Source organism: Petaurus breviceps, unplaced genomic scaffold (assembly GCF_028583685.1).
Source record: "Petaurus breviceps papuanus isolate PSGF00001 unplaced genomic scaffold, PetGlider_PUasm1.0 90734, whole genome shotgun sequence".
NCBI lineage: Eukaryota > Metazoa > Chordata > Mammalia > Diprotodontia > Petauridae > Petaurus > Petaurus breviceps.
In genome coordinates, this window is record NW_027187327.1 from 9,375,253 (window position 1) to 9,399,805 (window position 24,553).

At 36.7% G+C, this 24,553-nt stretch overlaps 1 protein-coding gene across 1 annotated transcript in view; it reads left to right on the forward strand.

Annotated features, from left to right (window-relative positions):
* IMPG1 (interphotoreceptor matrix proteoglycan 1) overlaps positions 1-24,553 on the forward strand; it is a 128,089-nt gene that overhangs the window by 67,676 nt on the left and 35,860 nt on the right. The window contains exon 12 of the mRNA XM_069067051.1: positions 22,672-23,213. Within this exon, the coding sequence (XP_068923152.1) occupies positions 22,672-23,213 (542 nt within the window). The remainder of the gene's footprint in view (positions 1-22,671; positions 23,214-24,553) is intronic.

Consider the following 24,553-nt stretch of genomic DNA (forward strand, 5'->3'; position numbering starts at 1 on the left):
AGATACCTGGACACATAGATACAGAGATAGATAGATACATAGACAAATAGATGACAGATAGGTGGATGGCTGATCAGACCTTAACAACCCTGTGAGGTAGGTGCTATTATAATTCCCATTTTACAAATGAAAAAGCCAAGGCTGAGAGAGATCAAATGATTTGTTCAGGGTCACAAAACTAGCAAGTATTGAAGGAAGAATTTAAACTGAGGTCTTCCTCACTTCACATTTGCCTCTCTGCCCACTACATCATGCTGGTTCCCTTGCAAATTCAAAGCATAAAAAACCTAGATTGGTTTTCTTTTTGGAAGTTTTAAGCCTTCATTCACAAACTAATGAATTTCTTTACCCCTTGGGTGCCCCATTTCCTCCCACTGCTGCTGACTTTTTTTACTTGTTGCCAAAGCACAGAGCTGGGCACACAATCCAATTAGATGCTTAATACCATTTAAAGGTAATCCTGGGACAGGAGCTTTCAGATTTCATTATCAGTATCCAGTTTGGTTTGAGAAGGACATACACTATAATATTCATTTTCCTCCAGGGCCACCGTTCTCCCAATTAAAAACAATTGCCTTTTCCCCTCTCAAAATGTCTTTCAACTCCACTTTCTGCCTTGCGGCTCATCTCTCCAAACTTACATTGTGCATTTTAGAAGTCTTGCCACCAATTATCAAACAATTCATCCAGAACTATATGCAGCCATCTTTCCCTTAAATGTATCAACCATTCAAACCACTTTCTTTTCTATTTCCAGGCCTCTTTTGTCTAGTACAGCCTGTCCACTTACTTTATTTCTATTTCTATGTTTTCCCATATTGATCTTGTCTTTTCCTCATTTTTTCTGTTCATATCTTCCACCCATCAGCGAAGATCACTTTTTTAGGGTATTTCACTGCTCCCCCTGTACCCTTTTCTCATTTCTCTTAATTTGGGGGTGAGAAGATCTTGATTTTTATTTCATTGATATGAATTACTTATGTTGAGACTACTTGTTTCTTGGAGCAACTTGTAGTCTTAGAGTGACAGTGACCTGTCTCAGATAATACCTAGCACTTGGTCTTCAGAGGAAAAATAAGTTAAGGAAGCTTCATGGAAAAGATACCATATGAATTGGATCTTAAATGATGGAAGAGATTTCTACATATGGAGAAGGGATAGAGATATACATACTTATACTATATGCATTCCCTACCAGATAGAATGTAAGTTTCTTGAGCACAGAAACTATTTAATTTTGTCTTTGTGGCCTCAGAACTTAGCACAGTGCCTTGGCACGTAGTAAGTGCCTAATAAAAGCTTATAGATTGACTCACTTAACTTCCCTAGGCCTTGGTTTCCTCATCCATAAAATGAAGGGGTTGGACTAAATGAACTCTGAGGTCCCTTTCAGCTCTAAGTTTATGACCCTATGATCCTATGATTGATGGGAGGTCAAGATGATGCCAGCGAGGAAGGATAGCATCAATGAGGGTGTAGGGATGAGAAAGAACAGGATGAAAATTGAAAACAGAGAGTTGAATACCAAAGGGAAAGTGGTGTGGGATGAGGATAAACTGACAGGTGCAATCAGGTAAATTTAAATCCTGACTCTGACATTTTACTAGCTATGAGACATTGGGAAAATCACTCAACCTCTCTGATCTCCAATTTCTTCATTTGTAAATGAAGAGAATAATATTCATCATACATATCCCATAGGGTTGTAGTAAAAATCAAATTATCTCATTATGTGAGAAGTAAGAAAGCAGGTTGGTACAATGGAAAGAACCTTGGGCCAACTCTATAGTTAGGGGGTCTGATATGAATGATGATCCAGCAAAGGAGAAGTGGTCAGACAGTGCATTCCAAGCATGGTGGCTAGACAGTGCAAATGTATGGAGATGAGAGGTGAAGTGTTGCCTATAAAGAGATCTCTGGGTTTGTTTTTCATGCTCTCTCCTTTACTAGACTGTGAGCTCCTTGTCAGCAGAGACTGTCTTTTCTCTTTATTTCTATCCCCAGTACTTAGCATAGTACCTGACAGATAGCAGGTATTTAATAAATTTTTATTGACTGATTGTAATTCTAATCAAAGAAGTCTGGTCCTCATCCTTTCTCTTTTGTTTACTAACTATATGATCTTATGCAACACACTTCCCTCCTCTGTAAAATGAAGGTTTTAGACTTGATTACCTTCGAACCCTTTCTTTCAGCTTTATAAACTGTAAAATCAATATGCAAACTTTAGAATGATCATGCTTTTTTTAATGGTATTGGATTTGAAATATCATGCTGTTCCAAAGTCTTTCTCCCAGAAGAAGACCCTCATTCTCATAAAGCCCAATAGAACTGACAGTCACAGGCACAGGATATATTCCAATTTATATTATCATTAACTAGCAGAGACCTTTATAGGCCATATTTTCTTTAAAATGAAGGCAATGCGATCTCAAAGGTCTCTTCTATTTCTAATACTCAAGGATTTTCAAATTCCTTATGCTTCCACCTTAGCAAAACACTGAATTAAAATTGGAAATGGGTGATTGACATAGTAAGACATCTAAAATGTATTTCTGGAATTCTTTAAAATAGGTGTGGGGGTGTCTATGGGCATATTCTTAGAGAAAGATTAAAGGCACAGTTTTAACCAGATGGTTAATAATAATCTTTTCCTTAAATTGTTGAGACTTCTCTGGATCTTCACATTTCTTATGTTTACAGCTTTTGCAGACTGATATAATGCTTTCCATACCTTGGCCCTATAGAGTTTTATTTTTCCTTTATGAACTGATGTTAATATATGCTCATATTCTGATTCCTCCAAATACAGTTCATTACCCTTAATAAATCTTGCAAATGCTTCTACAAAATCTGCTACACATCTAATGTCTGATCAAAGCATATGAGATAACTTATTGGGGGTGGGGAGGAGAACATCAAATCCAAGGGCATAAAATTAACCAGGCATCTTTTTATAAAGACAGTTCAAGTGTTACTTTTGCTTATCAACTAGGATAGAGAGATGCTTAGAAATTTGAATTTGAAATAGCTTCAACTGGAACCATTAAAACCTCACACATGTTCCCATCATGTCTTTAAAACTATTGTTTAAATTTTGTTGGGGGTTTTTTAAAGGTGTCTCTCATCTGTACCGTCTGTTGTCTCTAATGGTTCCCTCCAGTTAGTAAAGTATAATTTACTATAATAACAACTTAGAAAGCTGTATTTCTAGAAAAGACACATATAACTTGACTAGATGGCTGTTACTCTATTTTAAATGACTAGAATTGAAATATCTGCTGCAGCTGGAACCTGGCAAAAGCAGTTAGAACCCACACCAGTTTTCCTGCTATGAGAGATTTCTATTTTATTAAGCTATAAGCAAAAAAAATATATTAACTATCCAATCTGAAGTAACAGTATACTGTAACATATTGACATGTTGAAAATCCTTTTCATTAACAGATTCTTTGGGTCTATGGCACAGTATAGCATCATGCCTCATTTTCAGATTGGACACTATCAAGAACATAAAGGGCATTTTCAAAGTCAAATAGACTGCAGGAAGTAATCACATTTGGGCCTTGAAAACAATACTTTTAGGACATTGAGTTCTCAGTCCAACTTTTAATCTTCTTGTCCTTGATTAGTCATTCTAAGGCAGATCCTCCATATTTGGACACCATGTGGATTTGGGTATTCAATATAAGCCCCAGGAAAGTGCTGAACTTAGAGTCACTGGATCTGCATTAGAATCCCAATTGTGCTAGATCACAACCTCTCTGGAGTTAGTTTCTTCATCTGTGAAATGAAAGGTGGATAAACTTGATAATGTCTAAATACTCTTTCAACCTTAGATCTATAAACCCATGATCTAATACACTCAAAATATAACAAAGAATTGAGGTGATTATCTGAATAGCTAAGGCAACAACACAATATAAAACCATCAATATACAACTGAAAGATAGATATTTTGTATATTATATATACAAAATATATATACTTTATATATTGTATATATAAAGTAATATACAATAGAAAGATAGACTAGGTCATCTAGTCCAACTATCTCATTTTACAGATGAAGAAACTGAGGCCCAAGGAGGTTAAGTGATTTGTTCAAGGCCACATAGAAAGCCAGTCCTCAAAGGTGAGATTTAAACCCCTGTCTTCTGATTATGGAATGAAGTTCCCCCACTCCCCCACCCCGCACCCCACCACCACATTGTACCACACTACCTCCAAGCTTGCATCTGGGGTGGTTATAGACAGATTGGCTAAAAACAAAACAAAACAAAAACTTGACCACAATTTCAAGAAAATTATTTAGCTTAAAACTTCATTTTATTTGTGTGACTACAACCTAAGGGAACTCTCCATTAGCAGTGAATTTAAGTTCAGTGGATTCAAACAGATGGAAGAGATCATAGAATAACAACAAATATCAACCATCTACTGTGTGCAGAGCACAACACCACGATTCAGAGAAGGGGGTAGAATAGATAATCTAGAGTAATCTTATCCTTATGAAGTTTACAGTTTAGATGGTGGCAAAGACATCAACACACACATCTATAATATACAATATTCCATAGTAAGTGTCATAATAAGATTATCTGAGGGAGAAGACCATTACTGACTGGGGAGAATCAGGAGTTTTCTGGAACAAGTAGCATTTGAGCCAGACTTTAAAGTGGGTGGCTAGGTGGCGCAGTGAATAGAGAGAGCAGAGACCCTGTAGTCAGGAAGACCTGAGATCAAATCTGACCTCAGACATTTAACACTTACTACCCATGTGATCTTGGGCAAGTCACTTAGCCCTAATTGCCCTACTCCCCCCCCCAAAAAAAAAACAAAGCAAAAAAAAAAGAATGAGAAAGAATTTGAAGGGTGAAGAAAGATAGGGAGAGTGTTTTAGTCTAGGCCAAGGGTCAAAGTAAACAAAAGCATGACGGAACCAGTTCATCTAAAGCCTTGTATTATGTGGGGAATATAAATGATAGAATGGTAAGAACACACAGAAATTTTTTTCATTGAATCAGTCTATAAAAAATTTTAAACATGTCACCCATAATCCTGCAATTTCAGAGTTGGAAGTGATCTTAAAAGATATTTAGTCCAACTCTCCTTTAAAAGAAAAAATCTCCTTGAGGGCATTTTGGACAAGTGACTATCAGCCTTTACTTCAAGATGTTCAAGTGGAAAGAACCCACTATACTTCCTAAGACAGCCCATTCAATTTTTTGTGCATCTCTACTTGGCACAAAATGTTCCCCTTATTTCAAGCCTAAATTTGCTTTTCTGCATTTACTTCTGCCCTAGGGAGCTAAGCAGAACAAACCTAATCTCTCTTCCCCATGATTACTCTTCAAATAATTGAAGTCAGTTACTGTGGTCCACCCCCAAGTTCCCCCAAAATCTTCTCCAAGTTAAATAATTCTAGTTCCTTCAATGTTTAAATTCTGGTCGATGCTTCCCTTATAAAATCTGATCACTCATCAATAATGATACTGCAACAATTAAGTTAAGCACCTTTATGCATTTACATATACCAGAAAAGGACATATTACTCTTAATCTTAATGTATTGACTCACTGGGTATGGGTTGAATAGTCCCTAAATTCATGTCTATTAAAGGAATAGAATGAGCAACTCCAATGTTTGCAGTTTTCTCCTGTGGTCAAAGAAAGTTTAGATATGATTGGCATAACCCAATTACATTGTCTATAAATATTCATATTAAGTTATTATGCATATTTTATATACATAAGCATATTAATATTTTGTCTTTCAAAAATGTTTAATTATAGACTATGAAAGTTCAGGGTCATCTAGTCTAACACCTAGGAATGCTGCAAGTCCTGGGTCTGATTTATATTGGCTTCCTATAGCACTTACCACTAGATTTTGTCCCATGTTCTAACAACCTTTCCCTCTATTTACTCCCCCAAACAGTCAGAGGAGTACCCTTTCCTGAAATACTAATTTTTCCTAGTATATAACATATATCTGTGGTTGCTGATGTGAGTTATCACAAATGTAAAGAGACTTTTGTTCATTTTGATTAAAATAACTGACCATAAGTAAGTGATCTACTGACAACCTAAGAACCCATGGGCTTCCCATTTGTCCCTCTGCTGCATGCTAAGGATGTTGAGCTTATTCTACCCACACAATTTTCATATATATATATATATATATATATATATATATATATATATATATATATATTGTTTACTCCATTAGGGTGAACTCCTTGCCAGGAAAAGTGGTCTAAGTTCTTCTATTTGTACCACCCGTGCTTATCACAATGCTAGGCATATAGTAGGTGCTTGATAAATTCATTCAAATGGACTTTGGGGTTTAACGATGACGGCCCATTCTTGCCCCACATTTTCTGAATTGTTAAGTTACTCCCTGAAGAAGGAAATGGGATTGAAAACCCTGGAAATACTACCCCAGCCTACCCATATGCTTATCTGAAAGCCTAGGTCATTAGTCAGGTGTCTATAAGCCAGCCTTCTTTGTAAATGGCTACAGCTATTACTGCCCTGAACAATCTCACAGGATTTTTATAGGGCTCAAACAACAGAATATATGTGAAGCACTTTGCAAATCTTGAAGTACTATACAAATATTGGGTCTTATTATTAATCTTTAATATAAATATTAGTGTTTATTTAGCATAAACATTAACATAATACCTAGACACAATATAACCAAACATGCTTCTTTCCACCATTCAGTCTTCATATTTTCTAATAGAATTTTAAATCTTTGAGTTTGGTAGGATATTTATTCATTCTATGATTAAATTCACTTTCAAAGCATCCTCAGAGCATCCGCAAAGATAACACTTTCCACTAGATTCTGTCCTATGTTCTAACAGCTTTCTCTCTATTTACCCCCCAAACAGTCAGAGTCCCCCTCTCCTGAAGCAATTCAATCATCTTTACTCATCTGTCTCATTGCTTTTCTCATTTATTCCATTCTATCAGCTGAAACTACCTTGTTGTGCCTGAAACTACCTTGACTGAGACATATTAAACTGGGGTCCAGGAGCCCCACTTTCCAGGTCTTCCTGTCCCCCCCCATTCAGAAAGAGCAGAGGCTGCTAATCTTCCAATATGGCTTGGAATCAGTCCTGTTACTTACAGTTGATTCAATTTGCTGTCTCATAGCACAAGTGCATTGGCCGCCTCGGTCTTTCAATTTCTCCATTCAGCTCATTAATTTCAGCATTATTCTCCTCCAAACCCAGTGTTTAACACCTTGTGCTGCTCTTCTGAGGAGAAGGTTATTGCTGGTAAATACAATTGCTTTTTTTTAGTTTTATAAAATTTCATGAGGAATACATTCCAACCTTTAGCTAAAGCATCAGACTTGGTGTTGTTGAAATGTATCTGGCAGAATTTTCTTTCCTTGTAATTTCACAAACATGGGTTTTTTTAAATAATAAACAGACTGTGGAATCTTCCCTTCTCAATAATTCAGCACTTGAGAGGCAGCATGACATAGCAAAGCATGAGTTCAAGTTTTCCCTCTGATATATGCCCCTCTGTGACACTAGGCAAGCCATTGACCTGTCAGTACCTCCAGTTATTTCTGAAATTGTTAGTCATAGTCAAGTTACTGATCTCACTATCAATAAATCAACAAACATTTATTAAGCCCTTTCTATTTGCCAGGCTAAGGGCTTATGCTAAGCCTAAGAACATGAAGACAAAAGTGAGACCAGTCCCTGCCCTCAAGGAGGTTATAGTCTAGCAAGGAAGACAACATATACAGATACATACAAAATATATAAATGAGTGCAAGGTGGTTGGTGGAGGAAGGGAAGCCCCAGCAGCTATTAGAAAAGAAAAAGCTTAAGGGAAAAGGTAGCATTTAAGCTGAGCCTTAAAGGAAACCAGATTCTGGTAGATGGAGATAAGGAGCGAGTACATTCCAGGTACAGGGTGAGGTACAATGCCAGTGCAAAGACACAGATGGAAGATCGAGTCCTGTGTATGAGGAACAGCAATGTCAGCTTGGCTGGGCTGCAGTGGCTGTTAAGGGGAGTAATGCACAGCACAACTAGAAAGGAAGGTTGGGGCCATGTCACTAAGGATTGTCTGTTACCCTAAGTTCTTGAATGTTATGCCAGTGGAATGCAGTTTTGGAAGCTTCCACCATGCTAGGAGGCTCCAGTCAAGCTGAGAAGATTTCAAGTATAGTCTGAATAGTAGATTGTGACTGTTTTCTAAGGACCAGGCTGGCTGAGCATAGACAAGTTCCACCCCAATCAACTGGTCATTTGGTGATAAATTCATTGGCTATAGCAACCCAACTAATGGGGAAAAAAAACATTTATGCTCAACAGAGAGCCCTTTTATTCCACTACAAATATGTCACTACAAAAATATCCCAAATTCAATCCTCCATTCTTTTCCTCCTATTCAACTCTAGGCACAGTTCATTGTCTAGCTAGAGTGTCTTTCCAAGATATATTTAATGAGGAACTATCTTGATGGGCTATCTCCCCAGTTGCAAAGCATAATCTGGAAAAGAGGCATTTAGAAATAGTATTGTAAGAGCTAAAAGGGATTTCAGAGACCATCTAGTCCCATCTTCTCACTTTGCAAATAAGGAAACTGAGGCAAAGGAAGGCAAAATGACTCAATATGACACAGGTAATAAATAAAGGTGGGATTTAATCCCTGGTCCACTAACTTTAAAGGCAGTGGTACTTCTTTGTGTGATGGATAGGGTAGTTTTTTTTTTCTATGTAAAGAAAATATCATCAGAGAGATTCACAACTGGAAGTAGCCCAGTCACCTATTGAAAGTGAAAAACAACTAATGAATTAATGAATGTCCCAAGTGTTCCTCTGGTATCTATTGAATGTCAAATGATCTAAGGAAGTTTTCCAGTATGTTAGATGGACCTCTTGGGGGAATTTATAGTAGGACACGGACAAGAGTCCACACAGGATAAGAAGGTGTAAATGGATTTCAATCTATCCTGTGAGAAGAAATGCCCAGATGGATGAGATCATATATCAATTAAGGTATCAAAATAAAATGGAACCCACTTCTCCTTCCTATCTCACAGGGCTATTATGAAGCACATGTTAACATTCATCTATTTGTATATATTTGCTTAACTGCAAAATAAGGGTATCCAATTAAGTGTTCTCTAAAGCCCCTTCCAGTGCTAACCCTCTACTGCGTAACATTATTGAGACAGGCAGAAAGAGCTGGTGAGCTACAACTACAAAGTATCCCAAGGAGAAGGACAAATTGAGGCAGCTTATAAGCATAAATATTCTCTAGAAAAACAAAAATAAGAAATTATTTTTCATATTTAAGAGTGAGGAGAATTAGTTCAACCTGTGGAACAAGAAATCAAACTTCAGTTCAACAAATATTTTTTATTAGCCATCTGTTGTGTGTAAGGCATAGTAAAAGGCACTATGGATGCAACAATAATGTTTTTAAATAGTCCCTGTCCCTCTAATTGGGAAAAAGAAAAAGTTCAGAAAAGATGCAATAAGAAAATTTGAGAAACAAAAAATAATTAAAGATTAAAAGTTTGATTCAACTATGTTTCTAAGGACCTGATGTGATTAATGGAATCCTTTAATGATTTCATTCATACAGGAACTCCCCCTGCTGATATAGTTCACAATTCTAACCCTTTTCATCTTATAATCTTGGTTTTTATTTTCTATAAATTCTTCATACAGTATACCCCAATTTTCTGGAGACCTTCCTTTAGATCTTTTTTATATTTCACAAGTCCCAGTGACACACTTGAGCTGTCTGTTGATCATTTCTCACTCTTGCTATTTAACAGGCCAACCTCCTGTTCCAATCATACATTTTCTGAAGGAGTTCTCTTTATACCACTTCTTGCATATAAGTCATCAAACTTCAGCTAACCTGAGATTTAGATTCTTCAGAGTCTGATACTCTTTGATCTATAACCATACAACAAGAGAATATTAGTAAACTCTCTCCTCTCTAGACTTTTATGACACTGCTCTCTCTTGATTTTCTTTTCCTTGTCTGACTGCTTCTTCTCAAGCTTCCTTTGCCAGTTCTTCATTTGTATCTTGCCCTCTAACTGTGGGGGCCCCCAAAAAACTAAATACTGGGCCCTCTGTTCTTTTCTCTCTTTTACAATCTCAGTTATCTCTTCTGCTCCCATGCATTCAATAATCATCTCTATGCATATGATTCCCAGATCTACTTATTCAACCCTAGCCTCTCTACTAAGTTGCACTCCCATATTACCAATTGCTTTTGAACATCTGTAATTGTATGTCTCATTGCTATCTCAAATGCCACATGTCAAAAAAAAGAACTCATTATCTTTTCTCCAAAACCATTCCCTCTTCCCAGCTTCCTTCTTATGATCAAGAGCATCACCATCATTGGGGGTGGGTGGCAGGGGGGGAAGGGAATGAATCTGGAATTGAAAGTTTTAAAATCAAATATTCAAATATATGTATAACAAAAAAGAATTTATGTCCTAAAAAAAAGAGCATCACCATTTCCTAAATTACCCAAGCTCACAACTCTAGTGTTATTCTCAATTCTTCACTCTCATTCACCTCACATATCTAATCCATTGACAAATCTTATTGTTTCTTCCTTTACCATATGTCATATACATCTCTCTCTACTCCCACAGCCACAGAAGTAGTTCAGGCCCTCATCATCTCTCCCATAGACTACTGCAATAACCTTTTAACCAATCTTTCAGTTCCAATCCATATTTTTTTCCATATTTTTCCAATCCAACCAATCCATAATTTTTCTAAAGCATTGGTCTTACCATGCCACCTCTCTGCTCAAAGAGCTCCAGTAGCTCCCTATGACCTTTTGGATTAAATATAAACCCTGTTGATGTTCAAAGCCCTTTGTAATCTGCCCCATTCCTACCTTTCCAATATTCCTACTCTATACACTCCATGTATTCTATGACCTACTAACACAGCTTTTTGCAGTTTCTAGAATAGGACACTCCATTTCCAGTCTCTGAGGCTTTGTACTGACTTTCCCTCATGCCTGGGAAACCCCTTACCTCTACTTTTTAGTTTCTCTAACCTTCCTTCAAGACTCCGTTCAAATCCCACCTCCTATAGGAAGGCTTTTCCCATCTCTCCACCTACTAATGTGTTTCCCTCTTGGAATTCTTTTCAATTACTCTCTATAGATCTTGAATCTAGCTAGTTGTTTACATGTTGTCTCTCCCTTTAGAATGTAAGCCACTTGAGGGCAGTGAATGTATTTTTGCCTTTCTTGGTATGACCATTGCTTTGTACAAGACTGACTCCTAGTAGCACTTAATAAATATTTTTTTTACTTGACTTGCCGATTCATTTATGTAATATCCATTTGTAAGCTCCATGAGGTCAGTGACTACATTTATTTAACCTTTGTGTCTCATCTAGTGCTTAGCTAGCACAAATCTCTGCATGAAATGAGGGTTTAACAAATGTTTGCTATTGTCTAATAATGGGATGCAACCAATATATGTATCAACAAATATAGATATAGACTGTGACTGCTCCCTTAGGAAACAAGAAATATTAATTAAATACCACATATTAATTAAAATTCTACCAATTTCACATTGAAATATAACTCATTTTGCTCAAGCCAATGGCCATAACCCTTGATGACTGAAGTATCCCCTTTTCTCTCCTAGCCCTAAGGACATGCTTCCTAAGCAAATGGTCTTTTAATAGTATGCTCCAATGCTTTTTTTGTATACAAGTTGTTCCTTAAAAAAATTTTGGGGGGTCTTCTTATTTATATATTCAAAAAGTATCTGTCAGTTCTGTTCTCTAAGCATGGAATATCTTCTCTCTCCTTCATCTGTTGAGTTAATACCAAGTCTTTAAACTCATCTCAAAATCTACCTCCTCCCTGAAATTTTCTCAGATGCTCCTCAGCTGAAAACAACTTTGTCAACCCTTAGCAAGTATTTTGCTTTGTTTCTACTTCATGCATTAATCAGTTGGTCCTGAACATCATAGTTATCTCTTCCTCTTATTAGACCCCAAGCTCTGTGGGCACCCAGATGGTACCTTGGAAAATTTTTGTAGCTCTGTTAGTGCTCTCCCATAGCAGAGTACTCTGCAAACAATAAATGTCTAATAAATGTTTGTTGGATGAATGAATAGATGAATGACAAGCTATCTAGGAGATAAAAACCCAGGTGAAAAAGTAAGTCTTAACTGAGAATACCATACTCAAAGCTTGAATATATCCCAAATCCCCCAGTTGAAAGAGGTGAAAGAATCATACTTGAATTGGTCTCCAAATCAATTACTAGAGTACAAATTATTTGAAGGAAGGGGCTGTTTGCACTCTAACAAAACTGGACTATTCGTCATTCTCTGCACACCAGCCCTCACCTTCCCTATTAATGCCAACATATTATTATTATTATTGTATGTATATATTATTATGTATGCATTATGTGTTGTTCTTTATAACTAAAATGTTCTTCTCTCTGCTTGTTGAATTCCTAGCTAATCTTTAAAAATCTTTCTTCTTCCAGGAAGCTTTTTCCCTGATACCTCAGTTAACAATGACCTTCCCTCTTAGATCTCACTTTCTTTTTTATCTCTCTTCTAAATTTCATATATTACTTTTAATCCTTTTTAACTTCTTTACAGCATTTGATATTGCCAATCAACTGTTCAAAAAACCTCTCCAGGTTTTTATGACACTACACTCTCTTGATTTTCCTCTTCCCTATCAATTACTCTCAGTCTCTTTTACTGACTCTTTGACCATGTTTGCACCACACACACACACACACACACACACACACACACACACACTTACTGTGCATGCTCTTCAATGTTCTATTCTGAATAGCTTTAAACTGCACTAAGACTTTGGGGACATGTTCTAGATTTAGAACTAGAAGAGACCTGAGTTCATCTAATCTAACTTCCTCATTTTACAGAGAGGGAAACTAAGGCCCACAAAGTTGAGATGATTTACCCAAAGTCACACAAGAAGTAGGTGACCAATTCAGAATTTAAACATAGATCCTTCAACTCCAAGTTCATTGAACTGCACGGATATATAAATAGATAGATGTATTATAAATGAATAGCTAGACTGATAGATGAATATACAGATAGATGGTAGGTGAGTAAATAGATGATAGGTGAGACACAAAGGTAGGTGTATATATGTAAATATTATATATATGTATGCATATACCCTTATAAAGTCTTTCCTAATATTTGTCTTTGGTTCTGGGTACTCAAATATGTATAGACATACATATAAAATAAAATATAGAATATATATGTGTATATTGTATATTTTTAACAACTAACTAGTCATAAAAAATATGTATACAAAATCTGATAGCTCCATAAGTAGGAGATTGCCTCCTTTTAGGTGATAAGGGCACTTCATTTCTGATGCAATATTTTAAAACATTTTCATGTAATATATGATAAAGGTTTTTAAGCAAGTAAGATTCTGTTTTGAATGGTTATCAAAGCAAAAAAATATAAAACTTCATCCTTGAATTTCAAAGCAAATGAAAATATAATAAAAATACTAGATATACCATATACATACAACTCAGAGCAAAGAGTTTTGAACTACTAGCTCATGTTTTTAATGATTTAGGAAAACTTCTGGTGTTGTTTTACTTATTCTAAACCTTTACTAATATCCTAGATAAATAGAAAAGTGTTAGTAGAGAGAATATAATTTTGGATGCACAGCTAGGAAAATAGGTCATGAATAAAAATAGCCAGAACTTAATTTTATCAATAATCTCATAATAAATAACTCTCCCAGGATTGAATGCCAACTGAGGTTATAAGCAGTGATCTCCCTTATAGTATTTGTCCATTTCACAATGTATTTATTTGTACTTAAAGGATCATCTCCTCATAGAAACTAATCAAGGTCTCTACCAGAACAGTGCCCACAAACTTGAGCTAGACCTAGATAGAGTTTTTTTTCCCAAACACATGCCAATGATTTCATTTTGAGGAATACATTTTCAAATCAAGACAACAAGAGATAACTTTGTCCCTGAATGATGAAAATAGTCCAATATAATAGGATTCTGAGCCCTGGGTGTTTTATATTTTACAAAATAAGACTTTAATCCACTAGATTTGCACAGATCAATTATGTTTCTCTAGTTAGGATGGGGTATAGAAAAATTGGCTAACAAATATGCTACTGATGGGTGAATTGTGTCAGGGATGAAGAATATCAAATATCACTCCTTAAATATGGACACAGCTAGGTTGAGTAGTGGATAGAGAGCTAGAACAGAAGACCTGAGTTTGAACCGACACTTCGGACACATACTAGCTATATGATCCGGGGCAAGTCATTTAACTTCTATCTGCCTATTTCCTCATAAAATGGGGGTGGTGGCAGTAATAATAATAATAACCCTACTTCATAAGGTTGTTGGGATCAAAGAAGACAATATATGGAAAGTGCTTTGCAAATCTTAAACTGCTTTGTAAATGGTAGCTCTCATATACATCAAGAGAGCAGTTTATCAATGTAATTTTACTTTTTACAGTACTACATTTCTGGGGGGGAAAGCTTTCTACACCACCTTAACGAAAAAGTTATCATTGGTAGCAAAAAAATTAATAAGCAAAGTAACAATAGCTAGCACTTATATAGTGTTTTAATGTTTGAAAAGTGCTACAACGACCCTAGTAGGTTGGTGCTATTTTATCTCATTTTCAAGTGAGGGATCTAAGACAGATAGAGGTTAAGTGACTTGCTTAGGGTCGCAAAACTACTAAGTGTCTGAGGCTAGATTTTAACTCATCTTCCTGATTCTGGATCCAGTGTTATGTGTGCATCCATTGTACCACCTAGCTGCAATAAAAGGAGTTCGGCAAAATTAATCAATGAACAATTGAGCCTGACAGTATATGCTGTATTCCATGCCCATAGTTCCCCAATTCTATAAAAGGAGAAAGGTGAATTTCCTTATCTCTTCTCTGGAGCCAATAATCCACTATTATCAATCTATGCATTTTTACCCTAAAAAATGAATAGCAACCAAAAAATCTTATATTATATAGCTCTAATTTATCTGGTTCAATTACTTGGAAAAGAAGTTATAAGCCAACTATGGCACAAAAACCTAGGAATTCACATCAAGAAGCATAAGCAGGAGGTTTACGATTTGTGAAATGATTTTTTAAATGGTTTTTATGGAGTGAACCAGCAGTCTCATAAGGTTCTCTGTTGTGGTACCGTAAGGCCATGACCACATAACCACATCTGAACAACATCATAGTAAGGTCTCTCCAGGGTTTATTTGTTCAATTATCTGTCCCCTTTGCTTCCAAAGTTAAAATAATATTATGAACAATGTCCAAAAGTTGACAGTTCAATTCCTTGAGAAGACATGGTCTCACTCAAGATGCCACTATTTCTAATCGTAGACAAGTTTGAGGAGTTCATCTGCCATCTTCAAATCTTAGAGATGCTGTCTTCCAATTTAAAAAAAAGAGTTAATAGAAAAGAAATGAAAGTTACTAAGAAATTGAAAAGTAGTTACATTAAAGAAAACTTAAGGAATTTGCATTATTTAAGCTAGAGTGAAATATGGTATGTCACTATTTTCTTTCTATATTGTTTACAAGATAAGAGAAAATTAGCTTCCATGTTATTATAAATAAAGAATGAATTCAACTGAGAAAACATTTTAAAATGTAGTGAATAGTTGAAAGAAGGAATGGAACCTCTCTGAAAAATCTTTTAAACTATAAGAGAGATATACAAACCACATGGTTTGATCATCCCTACCTAAAGATGATAGGATAGATAGCAACCAGTAGGTTACTCTGATTCTGTGATGCTAAAATCGGAGAGCCCAAAAAGACTTCATCTAGAGGTCATCTATGCCAGTATTAACCCAAAAGCTCCAGGATATACAACATCTTCTTTCCATCTGAAGGCCACCCCTCCGCCCCAAGGAGTCTATGAATTTCAAGGAATCCACAAACTTGGATATAGGGTGGGAAAGTATATCTTTATTTCAATATTATTTTTTTCTTAGTATTTTATGCATTTAAAAATTATTCTGAGAAGGTGCCCATAACCTCTGCCAGACTGCTAAGGGGAAAGCATTTATTAAGTACCTGCAAGGTGCAAGCATGATGCTAAACACTTAATAAGTATTATCTCATCTAATCCTCACACTAGAAAGTAGGTATTCATATCCTCATTTATAATTAATACTCAGGCAGACCAAGGTTAAATGACTTGCCCAGAGTCATACATCTATTAAGTGTCTGAGGCTGGATTTGAACTCAGATCTTCCTGACTCCAGGCCCAGTACTCTATCAACTGCACTACCTAACTGCCTTAAAGTGGGAGTGGAGACGACTGGGCAGGGGTCCATGATGCACAAAAAAAAAAAAGATTCCAAACCCTAGAATCCTAACCTCCATCCTTATCCATTAAAGACTATCAGATTTTTTTATGAAATCCAGGTGTATTCTATCTGAAGGATTCCCCTAATCTATTTATTACTAATTAGACTGACATAATTTATTCTTCATAAACCTATACTGAGAAGTGTTTTGTTATGATCACCTATTCCCTTTCCAAGTACTTACAAACTGTCCCTTTAAAAATCATAATTTACCATCAATTGATATCAAGTCTACCAGCCTATCACTTAATGTACCCAACATAATAATAATCACCATTGCTGTTTGTTTTTAATTTGCAAAGACCTTTATTATAGTATCACACTTGAACAACAACCCTGTGATACAGCTAATGCAGGTATGACAATCCTCACTTTGCAGATTAGAACATAGACTTAGAAATATTCAGTGACTTGCCCATGGTCACACAGCTAAATTGGCATTGGAGGCAGGAATTGAATCCGGGTCTTTCTGGTGGCACATTCAATACTTTAGCCACGACACAATACAACCTGTTTTTGAGAATTGTGGTAATGTTTGTCTGTCACCTGTCCCACAGCACCCCTACTATTATTCCCTATTACTTCTCAAAAATCATGGACAGTGATTCAACAATTGTATTAGCAAGCCTTTTCAGTGCACGGGAATATAGCACATCCAGACTACGCTACTTGAACTCATTTATCTTAGGTTTCAATTCCCTGTTAATTGTGTCTGTTCTATCCTTCCCAAGTTGCAGATCATCCACCTTGTCAGAGAAAATAGGAGCAAAAAAATTGAATTCTACCTTCTTCACTATATCTTTCACTCTCCCCTTCAAGAAGGAGTCCTAAGTATCCTTTCAATGGTCTGCCTCTTAGTCATAACATAGCTTTTTAAGAAGCCTTTTTTTGTTGCCCTTATTGCATATTAAAAAACTTCCGCTCTTACTAGACATTGGGATTTCTGCATTTTTTTCACAGGACTTTGTCACTCTTTTATATTCATCCTCATTTATTGGTGCTGGCATACATCTTTTTTAAAAGTTAACATGTCAGTAAGGTTCCTGTGCAGCTTCATAAGCAGCTAGGTAGCACAGTGGATATAATGTGGGTCTGGAGTCAAGAAGCCCTGAGTTCAAATTTGGCCTCAGACCTACTTACTAGCTGTGTGATCCTGGGCAAGTCACACAATTCTGTTTACCTCAGTTCCTCATTTGTAAAATGAGCTGGGGGGGGCGGGGAGGGAGAGACCAAACCACTCGAGTATCTGCCAAGCAAACCCCAAATGAAGTCACGAACAGTTGAACATGACTGAACAACATCTATCTCATTAGTCATTTTACCCTTTTCTTCTTTATTAGAATCAATTATAACTAAAACACTAAAATTTCATTCTTGAATGGCTATGATCCCTCTTGATCAAGTCCCCTTTTTTATTCTTAATATGCAAGGTTTTACCTATAATGTCTCTGAACTCATGGAATTATATTCTCTTAAAGCCTAACGTGTCAGACAATACCCAATATCCACATTATATGTAATAAATTCTAAAATGCCATGATCACTGCCAAGTTTCCTGCTATTTTTAATTCAATCAGTTTCTCTTTTTTGTAAGAATTATATTTTAAACAACCTCTACCTGCTTAAAGATGGAAGGAAAAAAATTGTCAGCAAAGCAAGTTAGAATTTATCACCTCTGCTTTTAACACAGGGAAAGCAGCAGATGTCCAAATAGTTGAAGTCCCCCAACACAACTATATCCTGACTCTATGCCAGCTTTGTGATCTGCTTCAGGAACTCATCATCCAAATCCTCCAGCTGGCCTGGAGGCTTGCCATGCCAAGCATTACCACCAGAGCTGACACTGCTTCTATTCTGAGACTAATACTGCCAAAGCTGATAATCCCACTGTGATATTGTCTCTGTTCCTCCATGCTTTGATACTTGAAATTAAAAGTAGAATTATTAGCATGAACTTTTTGTTGAAAATATTCTACTATGCATAATTTCCTCCAAATAACAGCCACAAAGAGGAAACTACAATTATGCTAACAGAAGTCAAAGCCAACGTAAGAAAACAAATAGCCCTGGCTTGTTTCACTTAGATTTTATTATTGCCACATAAAAATACATTGATATTTTCATGGGGTTTTCTAGTTACATCAGGTTATGACATAAGAAACAAATAAAACAAAACCTCACATTTGTTTTAGTCTATTTCCTATTAATCGATATATAAGCATTTATTAAGCACCTTCCATCTGCCAGACATGGCAAGGAAACAAAAAAAAAAATGAAACAAGCCCTACCCTCAACTACATTACATTCAATAGGGGAAGGCAACATTTGTACATTTAAATAGAGACAAGATTAAATACAAAATATGTTAAAACTTAATACAAGGAAAGGGGTGGAACAAGGGTAGGACAGTCACTAGCCCTAGGGTATCAAGAAAGGTTTCTTGTAGGAAGTTGTATTTGAGTTTAGCATTAAAGAATAGTAAGGATTCTGAGAGTTGAAAATGATATTATGGACGTGAAAGAAAATCTTAGCAAAGCATCAAGATAGGAGCTGAAATGACGTGTGAGAAACAGCAAGTAGATCAGTATGGATAGATGGAAAAGAGAATGAAGAGGAATTGTGTATAATAAATCTAGAAAGGTAGATTGGAGCCAGGTCATGAGGGATTTAAATGCCACACAGAGGAAGCTGTATTATTTTTTTCTTTTTGGAGGGGGGAAGATAAGGCAATTGGAGTTAAGTGACTTGCCCTAAGGTCACACGGCTAGTTTTTGTGTTAAGTGTCTGAGGCCAAATTTGAACTCAGGTCCTCCTGACTCCAGGGACAGTGCTCTACTCACTGCACCACCTAGCTGCCCCAGAGGAAGCTGTATTTGATGCAAGAGGTAATAGGAGAGTCACTGGAGTTTATCAAGCAAGGGAGTGCCATATCCAGAACTGTTCTTTAGCAATAACATTTTGGCAACCATGGAGGAGATGGCCTGGAGAAGGGATAGACGTGAGTCAGAGAGACCACTTAATAGGCTATCTATCACAACAGAGGTCCACAGCTAGGATGGTAGCTGAGGAAGTAGAAAGGAGATGGGTACAAGACACACTGTAGAGGTAGTATTGAGAAGACTTGGTCACTAATTGGCTATGGAGAGTAAAGGAGGACAAAGAGTTAGGGATGGCTTTGAGGTTGCAAACCACTATGACCTGATGGACAGCAGTGACCTTGACAGAAATATGGAAGTTATGGAGATCAATGGGTTTTAAGGGGAAAACTAATATATTTTAGACAAGTTTTACATATGCTGAGTTTGGAAGCCTACAGAACATCTAGTTCATCATGTCCAATAAGAAAATGGTGATATGGGGATTGGATCTCAGACTAAACCGGAGTTGAATATCCAATGCTCTGAGAGTCAAATATGTAAAGAAGATAACTGAACTTTTGGGAACTCATGAGGTCACCAAAAGAGGGAGAAGAAGCCCATGGCAGAGACTTGAGGAATAACCCCATTTGGGGACATTATATGTTTAATAACCAAGCAAAGCCATATGAACCCTCTTGGTCAATTCCTCTTTTCTAGCTTCAAGATATGAGGATATGAGAAGGAACAGTCATACAGGTAGGATAAAAACAAAGAGAGAGTAGCATCACAAAAACCCAGTGAAGAGAGAGTATATAGGGGCAGCTAGGTGGCACAGTGAACAGAGCACCAATCCTGGAGTCGGGAGGACCTGAATTCAAATCTGAGCTCAGACACTTAACACTTACTAGCTGTGTGACCTTGGGCACGTCACTTAACCCCAGATGCCCTGCCTTACCCCTCCAAAGAAAAAAAGAAAAAGAGAGAGTATATAGGAGGAGAGGATGCACAGCTGTATCATATGCTACAAGGAGATCAAAAAGAATAAGTACCAAAAAAGAGATTATTCATTGTGGCAGTTAAGAGATCATTGGTAACTTTGGAGAGATTTGTTTCAAATTAAAGGTTGGAAGCCAGACAGTATTCATTCTTATGACCTATCCTTGCAAGATTTCAAGGCATTGGTTAAAGGGTTAGTAAATGGAAAGGAAGTGAAGGAATAAATGGATAAAAAGGAATAAAGGGATAAACTTTTTCTAGGAGTTTGGTTGTAAAAGGAAGATGGAAGAGATGACAGTTTGACAAGGTCAAGTGATGATTGTTTTTAAATTTGTAGGGTTTTTTCAGCATGAGAGAGGCTTGACCATGCCTGTAGACAAAAGTAGTTGAGATTTGTCTGATTCTTTTTCACCTAAACAGAACTGGCCATTTTCTACACCTATCACTTTGATCTGAAACCCAAAATAGAGTTTAATGAGCCTTAGCTTAATCATGCTTAAATAACTGAATGACCCATAAATAAGACAGAGAAACAGCTGACCTTTGCACCTGTTTAGATGTTGCCATTTAAAGACTCAGATTGTAAAGTAAGGTGATGAAAGTTATTTATGAGTAGAATTGATGACATAATGGAGTATTTACTTGGGATCAGTCAGAGTCTGTGCATTATATAACACTCCAGAATGATTCAAAGTCTAGCAAATTAGAGCCACACCCACACAAAGACAGGGTGATAAAGTAAATAGCAAACATTCTAACTGCCATAGACTTACCAATCCAAAGCATGAATAGAAAGGACCAAAGATAATATTCTGACAAGCAGCACCTAAACACAGTTTTCTAACGACCAAAAACACCAAAGCAAAATGCTGATGTCACAAAACATTCCACTTATTCCTAATGCTTTTCCATAAGAATTTGAGTTAATCTTCAGTATCAGTGGGTCCCCAAGGACAGTTTAGCTCATAGGGTTCAGTCTTCCACAGACTGCTGAGTAAATTCTATAGGTGAAGACATTCCTCAGTAGCACAAATTGCAGAGGTGAGTGAGTAGGACATCACTCTGTAAACTGTGCACAACAAAGAAATGGGCAGTGGTTTGACAAAAATAATAACCACTAATGTCATTTCACCCTTCAAATCTATTTATCACTCAAAACCTTAGTTTTACTGATCTCATTGTAGTAAATTAGCTGACAGAAGAGGCCAGAGATTGCATCACTGAATTCAGACAGTCCATTCATCATGCTTAGTATTTGGACTTCAACACCATTTCCCCAGATAATTTGCCAAGTTCCTCCTGTAGCAATAACTGAAGTTCTGCTATTTGGATCCACCCAATATTTTACCTATATGTGGTATACTTGATTTATGAGTGCTGGACTATTTTTCATAATGCACATCTTTCGGTGAAAGCTTTATTTGACATTTCAGGCTCACAGATAAATAGAATTGACTCTAACATTGCAATATCAGGGGAATGCTTTTCAGTGAACCAGTAGAAACTGATCAAAGAAGGAAACTCAGAACTACAAATTTTCAATGTCAAGTGACAGGGTCATTAAATGTCAAGAAACCCAGATGACTCCTTCACAAAAGTTATTTAGGAAACATAATAAGAGCGAAAGACAGATTGTTATAATGAGTAGAGGACCAGCCTTGGAGTCAATAAGACCTGGGTTCAAGTTACTGTGCCTATGATACATTCTAGCTATGACCCTACTAAGCAACATTGAAGTTATGTTTCGGGGCAAGTATCCCTTTGCATTGGCAGAAGAAGTTCCTACATGAATGAAATCATAGATTAAAATTTTTTAAGTAACAGTAGAGTGATTGCTGACCTACAGAACTTGGCAGTATCCATATCAGGAATTCTCTACTTCGAAGAAATCACAGATTCAAACTGAATAAATAAAAGAGTAATTTTTATTCAAATATGTATAGCACCCACACATTCACACATTCCGGAATCTTCATCTGGGGGAACAATATTCCAATGAATTTCATTTATTAATAGAAAAACAAGCAATCAATAAGGATTAATTAAATATCTATTGTTTTAGTCACTACATAGGGTAGAACTGGAGCTAAGGAGAGACCAGGGCTGGACATTTGGATCTAGGAGTCATCTGTGTAGAAATGATAATGGAAATCAATGGACATGATAAAATCACCAAGAGAACATATAGGAAGAGAAATTAAGAGACCTAGGATTGAGACTTGGAGAAAATATACAATTAGGAAATAGGACATGATGAAAAAAACATATGGTTGCTCTAGTTTTTAAACACAAGGAATTTATTTTTTAAAACTCAAATGGAAAATTTTTGTATTTTTCTAATTTTGTAACTGACTTGAAATGTTCTTTTTTCTGTTCTTAGGAGAACTTCCAGATATAATGGAATCATCAGGTGATGCTTCTGCAGAAACCATAGATGGTCTTTGGCCACCTCTCAGCTCAGCATCTCCCACCCAGATGGAATCTTTGCCATTTTTCACCGGATGGAGTGACTCCTCTCAACCCAAACAACCAGGAACATTTCCCATGGATCAAACAACTCTGCTTCCAGTGGTAGCAAGTCCCTTCTATGATCAATCTATTTCCAAAACCACAATTTCCTCAGGGATTTCAGGAAGCAGCACTCACATTTCAGGTACCCAGGACAGCACCCAAGAGCTTGACAGAATGGATGAGGTGATGGTGGATGTTGGCTATGCTTTCACTCCAGAAACCAGCTCAGTAGACACCACCTTAACCACCACTTTGAAATACATGACCACTAGCTCTATGACCACAGCCACCAAAGGGAAAGAATTGGTGGTATTCTTCAGCCTGAGAGTCACAAATGTGCCCTTTTCTAATGACCTCTTTAATAGGAGTTCTCAGGAATATCAAGACCTGGAGCAACAATTCATACAATTGGTGAGTGAACTCAAAATGCTCTCAGTTGCTTTTCCTCTGTTGTTTTGTTACTTTATAATATAATCACTGGCTTGGATAGAAATCCAGGTTAGAAGAGACATGCTCCTCTGACAGCTGCCTCTGAGGGCATTCAAATGGAAGGCATTCTGATCAGATCAGTCCAGTGAGCTTCCCTTATAAACAGCCAGGGCAGGCTCTGTCTTCCAGTCTAATGAAATGAGATTCATACTTAAGACTATTTAGTAACACTTCTTCCTAGTTTGGCTTCCAGAAAATAATCAAAGCTCTCTTAGTGAACCAAGCATGGGATCTAGAAAAAATGCTTATAAATGAGCTCCTCCTAATTTGTAATGACACAAGCCAGCTTCAAGAAATTCTGACAGTAAGTGTTCAAAGCTTGATTGGACACAGCTAAATGCATACTGAATGGTTCTTCCAAATTTCTATCAAACAAAAAGAGCTAAAATGGTCGCTTTCCTTGATCCATCATGCAGATGTGGGAGAAGATGGCAACCCAGACACAGGGTCACAAAACATCTTACTCAGTTTTGGGGATAGGGAAAAGGAAAGGGAATAAGATCTATGACTTCACTAGGACAGGAAATTTCCAGATGAGGAAACTCTACCAAAGCAATGTATAGTCTTCTCTGCAATGTAGCCTTAGATACTTCCCTAAAGTACTGAGACAACAAGTGACTTGCCCAGGGTCATAAAGCTGGTATTAGTCAGAGGTAAGATCTGAACCCAGATTTCTGAGACCAATTTCATTTACATCAAGGTTGTCTCTCTTTGACACAATTATTAAGAGTATTATTTTAAAAATTCAAGTCAATTCAACCATCATTTATTTGACTATATATAAAATAGAGGTAGCATGGTGTATATATAGTAGAGTTGACCTCAAAGTTGAAATGACCTGAGTTCAAATCTCACCTATGACACATAGTGATTATGTGACCCTGAGCAAGGCATTTAATTTTTTAATACCCTAGACAGCTCTCTAGGATGATAGATTAAAAAACAGTTGCAGATTTACATTACTAGAGTGAGTTTCCTACCCTGATAATCTTGGATTATGATCATCCCAGGCCCCTCTCCCCAAAACAATGTGCAAGGCACAATCAGGTAACCCTCTGAAAATATAAAAATAGAATAGTTCCTGCTCTTAGAGGAGTATTCTACTAGGAAAAAAACCCAGCACTGAACTGTGTACCAAATCCCTAGTACTTCTGAAAATAATAAAACCAACTTCATTATACAATTCAAACAGCAATTTGACTCACCATAAAAACAAAAACCTGAATGATAGCAGGTTTTCCATGCGGATACTTACATTTTAT